Here is a 9,368-nt window from a genome sequence, read left to right as displayed (position 1 = left end):
AAACAAACAAACAAACAAAAAAAAGGTCTAAGATTTAAAATAAGTGGTCAGCTTAGTCATCGTAATAAGTCAACACCCAGCACGCCCTGCGGGCGGTTTATCCTTCAAGCTCGGGTCCTCTACCAGAGGCCTGGGAGCTTGAGGGTCCTGCGCAGTATCTTTAGCTGTTCCCAGGACTGCGCTCTTCTGGACAGAGATCTCCGATGTTGTTCCCGGGATCTGCTGGAGCCACTCGCCTAGCTTGGGAGTCACCGCACCTAGTGCTCCGATTACCACGGGGACCACCGTTACCTTCACCCTCCACATCCTCTCGAGCTCTTCTCTGAGCCCTTGGTATTTCTCCAGCTTCTCGTGTTCCTTCTTCCTGATATTGCTGTCATTCGGAACCGCTACATCGATCACTACGGCCGTCTTCTTCTGTTTGTCTACCACCACTATGTCCGGTTGGTTAGCCACCACCATTTTGTCCGTCTGTATCTGGAAGTCCCACAGGATCTTAGCTCGGTCATTCTCCACCACCCTTGGGGGCATCTCCCATTTTGACCTCGGGACTTCCAGGTTATACTCGGCACAGATGTTCCTGTACACTATGCCGGCCACTTGGTTATGGCGTTCCATGTATGCCTTGCCTGCTAGCATCTTGCACCCTGCTGTTATGTGCTGGATTGTCTCTGGGGCATCTTTACACAGCCTGCACTGGGGTCTTGCCTGGTGTGATAGACCCCAGCCTCTATGGATCTTGTGCTCAGAGCTTGTTCTTGTGCTGCCATGATTAGTGCCTCTGTGCTGTCTTTCAGTCCAGCTTTGTCCAGCCACTGGTAGGATTTCTGGATATCAGCCACCTCCTCTATCTGCCGGTGGTACATACCGTGCAGGGCTCTGTCCTTCCATGATGGTTCCTCGTCTCCCTCCTCTTTCTTGGGTTTCTGCTGCCTGAGGTATTCACTGAGCACTCGGTCAGTTGGGGCCATCTTCCCAATGTATTCTTGGATGTTCGTTGTCTCATCCTGGACTGTGGTGCCTGACACTCACCAGTCCCCGGCCCCCTTCCTTCCGCTTAGCGTACAGCCTCAGGGTGCTGGACTTGGGGTGAAACCCTCCATGCATGGTAAGGAGCTTTCTTGTCTTTATGTCAGTGGCTTCTATCTCCTCCTTTGGCCAGCCTATTACCCCAGCAGGGTACCTGATCACGGGCAGGGCGTACGTGTTGATGGCCCGGATCTTGTTCTTACCATTCAGCTGACTCCTCAGGACTTGCCTGACCCTCTGCAGGTACTTGGTGGTTGCAGCTTTTCTAGCGGCCTCTTCATGGTTCCCATTCGCCTGCGGGATCCCCAAGTACTTGTAACTGTCCTCTATGTCTGCAATGTTGCCTTCTGGTAGTTCAATCCCCTCAGTTCTGACTACCTTCCCTCTCTTTGTTACCATCCGACTACACTTCTCCAGTCCGAACGACATTCCAATGTCATTGCTGTATAGCCTGGTAGTGTGGATCAGTGAATCGATGTCTCGTTCACTCTTGGCATACAGCTTGATGTCATCCATGTACAGGAGGTGGCTGACAACTGCTCCGTTCCGTAGTCGGTATCCGTAGCCAGTCTTGTTAATGATCTCACTGAGGGGGTTCAGGCCTATGCAGAACAGCAGTGGGGACAGAGCATCTCCTTGGTAGATCCCGCACTTGATGGTGACTTGTGCTATGGGCTTGGAGTTGGCCTCTAGTGTTGTACGCCACATCCCCATTGAGTTCCTGATGAAGGTTCTTAGGGTCCCATTGATCTTGTACAATTCTAGGCATTCCAGTATCCAGCTGTGGGGCATTGAGTCATAGGCCTTCTTGTAATCAATCCAGGCAGTGCACAGGTTGGTCAGTCTGGTCTTGCAGTCTCGGCTGATTGTTCTGTCTACCAGTAGCTGGTGTTTTGCGCCTCTGGTATTCTTGCCAATTCCTTTCTGTGTCCCGCTCATGTATTGACCCATGTGCCTGTTCAACTTAGCCGATATGATGCCTGACAGGAGCTTCCATGTAGTACTGAGGCAGGTTATTGGTCGGTAGTTGGAGGGGACCGGTCCCTTCTTGGGGTCCTTGGGGATCAGGACCGTCCGGCCTTCAGTTAGCCATTCCGGGTGTCTCTCGTTAACTAGCAGCTGGTTCATTTGTGCTGCCAGACGCTCGTGGAGTGCAGTTAGCTTCTTCAGCCAGTAGGCGTGAACCATGTCGGGCCCTGGTGCTGTCCAACTCTTCATACTGGAGACCCTTTCTTGGATATCTGCCACTGTGATGGTTACTGGACCCTGTTCAGGGAGGTCGCTGTGGTCTGCCCTCAGATCCTCTAGCCACTGAGCATTGCCGTTATGGGTTGCATCCTTCTCCCATATGCTCTTCCAGTATTGCTCCGTCTCCAGCCTTGGTGGTGCTGTTCTCTTATTGTTCCCTTGCCACTGAGAGTACACCTTTGCTGGTTCTGTGGAGAACAGCTGGTTTATTCTCCTGCCTTCTATCTCTCTGGTGTACCTCCTCATATATATATATATATTAAAAAAGTAGATAAATAGATAAATAAATGAAATCATAAAGTGCAGGCTCAATAGAGTGTGTATAATTAAACATAAAATAAATAAAACTAAGTCTGAGCTGGCTAAATGGGAGTGTTGCATCATATGTTCATTTTTTTCTATCATTCTTTGCAGCGATGCAAAAAACAAACAAAAAAATGCTTGCATTGCTTTTCTGTAAGCTGCAGTATAAAAATGTGGCACATTTTGTGCAATCAGTGATGCTGTATGTTTACATGAGATTTTCTGAGAGCTTCAAAAATCCCCACAGCACAAGCTAACAATAGCTGCTGTATCACAAGACCTCTCAGAGGTATTTGTGTATTGTAGCATGAGGAAGATAAAAATAGTGCTGCATGCCTCTGCTTTTCTCCATCTATCGCTCTCTGCTAGTGAAAATGGTAATCTAAATGCCCCACCACAGATTGCAGAAACTTGGGAGCAAGCTGTGGTTATGCCTGAAACGAACATGGATAAAGAAGCGGGAAAAGAGGGGGGGGGGACATTAACTCTGCTAAAGATGGTCCAGCTATTGGAAAAGACATTAACTCCACAGAAATCAAATGGCACTAATCCATGAAAAGGCATAATGTTGGCTCACACACACACTAACTCATGACCTCAGTGAAAAAACCTTTAGAGGGCTCTACTATACTTTTCCTTGCTCGGTCGCATACATATACTGTTATAGGACCTAAAGTTGATATTCCACATGGATAAAGGTTAAAATGAGGTCTTTGTAATGAGCTCTAAGCATCATTTTTCTATTCTAGGCTCTTGGTGTCTTGATGCCTGCTCTGCGGTGTCCCTGAGAGTAGATATCCCTAACATAGTTATCTCTGGCACACCTCTGGCTGTGAGTGCAGCAGCCCTACTCATCCAGCCTTTTGTTTGCGAGGGGCTTTCAATCAGAATAAAGAAGGCTTAAAGGAAGGTGTACCTTCCTCAACTCACTAAACCTCAGTGCCCCCTTGAGGACTTTTGGAGGGCGCCCTGTCTAACTTAATCCCCTTTTTCTTTAGCACAATGACCATGTGTTTGGTTGATCTAAGCACTTTTGTCCCACATCCCATCAGGTCTGTCCTGTATGCCTGTCCTGCCACCACGTCGGGGTTCCTTCTATGTGGAAGGTGGAACAGGTGTGTCGATCGGGAGTGCTTTGGCCTTTTGGTGCAGAGATGGATACCAGCTGGTTGGCAGCGACAAAATCTACTGCCATGTCAGGAATGGTAAAGCGCAGTGGAGCAACTACCTGCCTGTCTGTGAAGGTGTGTAGATTTAAGTATGGAAAACCTAAAACTTAAATACATTAGCCCAAAGATTTCTCTCCTGCATTTACTTTTTTTTAGTTTTCACCATTCAAACTTCTACTTTTGTAAAAGAAAGAAAAAAAAAGACTCATTGACAGTACACAGTTCTTTTGTGTGCTCAGGGAACAAGTCTAACTGTTCCTCTCAACATGCAAGCAATCAAAGCAAAGAGGAAAGAAGAGAGAACCTGAAGAGTCATTTCTGCTCTCCCAACAGCTATCCCCAGGCCGGAGGACCGTGGACTGAGAGTGGCTGTGCTGGCCTCAGTTGTTAGTGGCATTGTCATCCTCGCCATGTCCCTGTCCTTTCTCATCTGCTGTCTGCAGGAGCGATCCAGCCGGGACCGTTCCAAGAAAGATGGACGGATCAGGTAGGAATGGGGATGGCGGTGCGGAGTTATGTTGGTATCAAACTCTCAAAAACTGATAAATCTCTCCTGTGACCTCGTCAGACGCAGAGACAAGCGCTCCGCCCGTCGCAGCGAGTGCTGGCTGGAGAGAGAGGAGGGCGAATGGGAAGCCTTCCCTCCACCTAAGATCTTCCACCTGTCCCAGAGGATGAACCCCCGTCTTGCTCCAGACAGCCCGCTCTACCTGACGGGAGGCCTCAGTGGATACGAGAACAGAGGATACCAAAGGTAACCTGGCAACATTCACAGGAACCAAACACACAGAAAATCTTTTTTAAAAGTCACTAAAAACAAAATAAACTCAACATTTCTCCCAAATTGTGCCGAGACAAATATAGTAAGTAAGAAGGTTTACACCTTAGACCTTTATTTTGGATACATGCGACTGATACAAGTAAATTGAACATGCCTGTATTGTGTTATACATGTAAAAAAAAAAAAAAGGGAAATGAATCATGATCATTTGGAACCAGACCAAGACCACTTCCTCTTGAGGGTCCTGGTGGGGTTGTTTTGATCTGCACTTGAGAGCAATTACGGTGTGAAAACACTCACTAACGGTTCTGTGTAACAACCATCTGCTGAGTCAAGTTAAACTTGGGTTATTTTATAGTTGTAGCATTTCTATAATTCCTGACATGTTTCAATAAACCAGTTGTTTGTTTCGATCTGTACTTTAATCTAATCTTGAAGTGAAGCCTTAGCCTAACGTGGATACATTTCATATGAGTTCTGTTGTTTGTAATAACAGATGGCTTATTGTGCTTCTGTCTTTCAGGAGTCAGGAGAGTCTGCTGAAGGCCTCCATGCCCGGGCTCTACCGCTCCGAGTCTCAGCTTTACCCACATGTTGTCCTGCAGAGGGTCCCAACGCCGACTGCACCGTCCGCTCCGACTGCTCCCTCGGCTCCTCTCTACCTTCACCTCCCTGACTCCTCTTCTGCCGCTTCCTCTCCCGCCCACACCATCCCCCACAGCCAGCCACACGGCATGCCACAGTACCCCACCCCAACATATCCTCCAAAACCCAATGTAGTGCCAAACTACCACCACCCAACACCGGCGCCCATCTATCCCAACCCCAATCCAACACCACAGAGGCCATGGCAGTAAGCTACGTACTTCCGCTTCCATTTTTTCTGGGCGCTGTGGTGCTCCTACTGAAGAACGGGCATGTTCAGAGACACATGAAGTCTTTTTACTCTTTCTTATCCCAGTTTTCTCCCACAGAGGTCTGCCAGTGCCAATAATCTAAAGCAGACATGTAGAAATGGACATGCAGCCAGCGTAGAAGCTCCCCTTTGTTGTGCATGCTTGATGGACTTCTCAGTTTGGACTGAGCGGGAACCTAACAACTTTTTTCCCCTTGATTCTCACTCAGATGAAGCTATGTTACCAGCAGGGGGAGACTGGTGGAGAAAACCCTGCTTTTGTTTAACAACCACCAGATCGTCATTACTGAAACCCGATGTAGCCTAGCAACAAAGGGACACAAAGAGTTGTTATTTAGATTCCACTAATTTTGTTCATTGAAGGAAGACTTTGTTTAGGCAGCTCTCAGAAATGTACATTTTAATAGCTAACTGTTTAGAAATAATCAGCCATCATCGCACATATTATTCTCTTGAGCTAAATAAATTGACAAATATATATTTTTTGACATATCTTCTTGGAATCATACCCATCTTTTTACCAGAGCCATGTGTGATGTAATGAATGCAGCTCTTGTTAATACACTGAGGTATTTTCCCACAATGAATGGGTAAAACACAGTAATGAGGGCTTTTATTGGCAGCAAGCGCCGTTGTAGCAACCACTGAGCAAAGCCAGCTTGTGTGGATTTAACAGCACACTGGCTATTGTTAATTCACATATTCTTTCTTTCAACACTGTTAACTACTTTTAACTTTTTCTTCTGTCTGTGTCTGTTTATGTTTCCTTCTTGCAGCTATTTGTATAGTACAATAAGAAAATTAATAAGAAAAGCTTTAGTGATCAGCACTGTGGCTGGTGAAACATTCCAGCGTGGTTATTCTGGGGACGCTTGTGGGTTATAATAAAAAAAAAAAAATTATCACGTTATAATTAATTCTATGACAACATATTTAATTTTATGAAGATCTTTTGTGCAATGTTAGTGAAACATGAGGAAGTCAGGCACACTGAGTCTGCAGTGGGTGGAGATGCTAAACCTTTATTGTTCCTTTGAACTGTTTAAATGCATTTAAATCATAAACTGTGCAAGGCCCATTTACTTTTATTTTTAATAGAACACTAATAAATCTGCACTTTAACCCTTTTTTAAATGGCTAGTCTTTTACTGTAAACTATTTGTATAACAACAGGACTGCCATAAATGCTGAATAAAGAGAGTTCAATATGTTCAGTATGTGTTTTAAGAGTTTTTCAAAAGGAATGCATGGAGAGATGATTACAGACCCAATTCATCACTGTGTCCGGGCAGCTGAAAATGACAAGCTGGCCTACATTTTCAGCATGTTTTTCACATTCAGCAAATCACAACAGTTTCCTCAAGACACTTTATGTTGTAAGGTTAAGACCTCACAATAATAGAGAGAAAAAACCCAACAATTAAAAAACCCCTATAAGCAACACTCTGTGACAGTGGGAAGAAAATCTCCCCTTTAACAGGAAGAAACCTCCCATAGAACCAGGATCTGGGAGGGGCAGCCACCTGCCACGACTAACGATAACTGGGGATCTCTGATGACATCATGAAATCTGGTACATCGCTCATACCATCTTCCCAACCTTGGGTGTTTTTGGAGGAAAGGAAACCCTGTCTGTCTCAAAGGTAAAGGCAAAGGTAAAAGTTTACATAGCCACAAGTCCACTAACTGGACATTTGATTGCAACTAATGCAAGACCAAGATTATTACACCGCCCGGGCTTTTGTGTCAACACGATGAAGTGTGACTTAGGTTAGGACATCATGTAAAATCCAACCCCAGAATCTACTTCACTACATTCAGATATCTGTAACAGCTTTACAGAGCTGGCACATGGTGCAACGTGGCTCATACTTTCTGAGGTAAAAACAAGGTCTATGACTCAATCACAACCTTAGCACTCACAAACTTAAAGATTTTGAGCTTATTCCATCAACTAAGCTTTAAGCTCACAAGACCCTTAGACCTCAGGGCTGTCCTGCTGTCAAAATGTCCAAGAGCATGGGGACATTTTCCCAGATATTAAGTGCTTTTTATACACTCCTTCCAAAAGTCTGCATTTATATAGACTTTGCACAAGGGAATTACCCACAGCATAGAAGACTGTGATGTTTAACGCAAAGTTGCTATGGAAACCCTTGCATTTAGAAACTAAAAAGAAGTAGCTGTTTCCCTAAAGGCTTTGGCGATGAAGAAAGTTCCAAATCTGCAAAAACACAAAGTATGTTTTGACACTGTTAGAAACTACAGTCACATTGCTACTTATACCGTTTACATTCTACTTATGCACAGCAAAGTTTCAAAGTGTCCTAACAGGTGATATTAATTAGGCCTAAAAGTGTTTTGTCCCTTGGCGCCCTAAAACATACTAAAGTGGGTATGTCATGTAATCCATGTACATCCAGCTAATTTAAGAATACTTACCAGGAGAGAGACATCAAATTTTTCCAAGTGTACCATAAAAAGAAGACTTTAAGAGAGCAAGCAGAGAGAGTTCACCACAAGATCAGCCCATACCAGAGGTTGATCTTATAGAAGATCAACCTATACCTATACCATATGAAAAGAGGAATGTCTGCTGAAAAAATGTAACAACTGCAATCCAGTGTTTTTGTTTAAAGCCTCAATTTAAAGCAGAGTCTTAGCTTTGGTTGTGTTGTGGTTATTATATTTTATATTATATTATATTATCCATCCATCCATTCGCTTATCCTTTTTCAGGGTCGCGGGGGGCGCTGGAGCTTATCCCAGCTGTCATAGGGCGAGAGGCAGGGAACACCCTGGACAGGTCGCCAGTCTGTCGCAGGGCCAACACACAGGGACAGACAACCATTCGCACTCACATTCACTCGCACATTCAAACCTAGTGACAATTTGGATTATCCAATCAACCTGTCCCCACAAGCTGCATGTCTTTGGACGGTGGGAGGAAGCCGGAGTACCCGGAGAGAACCCACGCAAACACGGGGAGAACATGCAAACTCCACACAGAAAGACCCCGGCCTGATGGTGGAATTGAACTCAGGACCTTCTTGCTGTGCGGCAACAGTGCTAACCACCGTGCCACCGTGATAAATACATTTTTATATTATATTATATTATATTATATTATATTATATTATATTATATTATATTATATTATATAAATCTATTGCAGAGATGAACATAAAAAATGAACCAAAACTAGCTATATTGCAATCTAAGGTTATCTTGAAGTTTAGGCATTGACAGAAAAAAATAGTTGCCATTTATAAGAATCCCAGTGTTAAAGGAAGCAGGCTTCTTGTGTCCGATGTTCATATTGAACTGAACCAAGGTTGAACATATCTAAATCTGCTCCTGTAAGCCAAAACTGCTCCTAATAGTATAATATTAATGATTATCTGCTTTTGTTCTGAGACAACATCTATATGTCACACAAAAATTTTAAATTTTTTCTAATAGTTCATTTCAATTTGGTGCCAGTTGTCTCCTACACAGCATACGTTAATAATGTTGTTGGTAATTAATATTTTTATAAGTAGTAGTTGACATGTTATATAATTAAATGTTATACATAACTGTAAATTAATGTGTTAATGTGTAAAAATAAAAGCTGTTCTTAAAAATGGAGCATAATTTTTCATTTTCACGTCCTCTTTTCCTTATTGGTTGTTTTCTTCGTTGTTTGCTTCCTCTTCTTTGTAAAGCAATTATTTTAAATGTCTAATGGAATAACTCTATGGATAACATGACATCATTATCTGTGTTGTTTGTGAGATTTGACTCCTTTTGTAAGTGGTTGTATATTAATATTATTTTAAAAATGAATTAAATAGTTCACTGTCTTCACCATATTGGCAAATTCATGCTTTAAAAACTTTCAAGCATGGATGTAATTACTGTGCGAAAACCATTTTGGCAC

The 9,368-nt window shown here is 43.7% G+C and overlaps 1 protein-coding gene across 1 annotated transcript; it reads left to right on the top strand.

Annotated features, from left to right (window-relative positions):
* The first annotated feature begins 2,572 nt into the window (after positions 1–2,572).
* LOC113018389 (sushi domain-containing protein 3-like) lies at positions 2,573–6,660 on the top strand. The gene is made up of 4 exons (XM_026161456.1): positions 2,573–3,824; positions 4,083–4,236; positions 4,318–4,503; positions 5,054–6,660. The coding sequence occupies exons 1-4, from the start codon at positions 3,644–3,646 to the stop codon at positions 5,385–5,387; spliced, it is 855 nt and encodes a 284-aa protein (XP_026017241.1). The 5' UTR covers positions 2,573–3,643; the 3' UTR covers positions 5,388–6,660.
* The last annotated feature ends 2,708 nt before the right edge of the window (positions 6,661–9,368 follow it).

The sequence above is a fragment of the Astatotilapia calliptera genome, unplaced genomic scaffold (assembly GCF_900246225.1).
Source record: "Astatotilapia calliptera unplaced genomic scaffold, fAstCal1.2 U_scaffold_75, whole genome shotgun sequence".
NCBI lineage: Eukaryota > Metazoa > Chordata > Actinopteri > Cichliformes > Cichlidae > Astatotilapia > Astatotilapia calliptera.
This window is presented reverse-complemented; position numbering and strand designations above follow the sequence as displayed.

Bases quoted from the DNA above. Each gene is read 5' to 3' on its own strand.
- LOC113018389 (XM_026161456.1), top strand. From the start codon at position 3,644: ATGCCTGTCCTGCCACCACGTCGGGGTTCCTTCTATGTGGAAGGTGGA. The intron at 3,825-4,082 runs GTGTGTAGATTT...CTCTCCCAACAG, and splicing joins CTACCTGCCTGTCTGTGAAG to CTATCCCCAGGCCGGAGGAC. The intron at 4,237-4,317 runs GTAGGAATGGGG...TGACCTCGTCAG, and splicing joins AAGAAAGATGGACGGATCAG to ACGCAGAGACAAGCGCTCCG.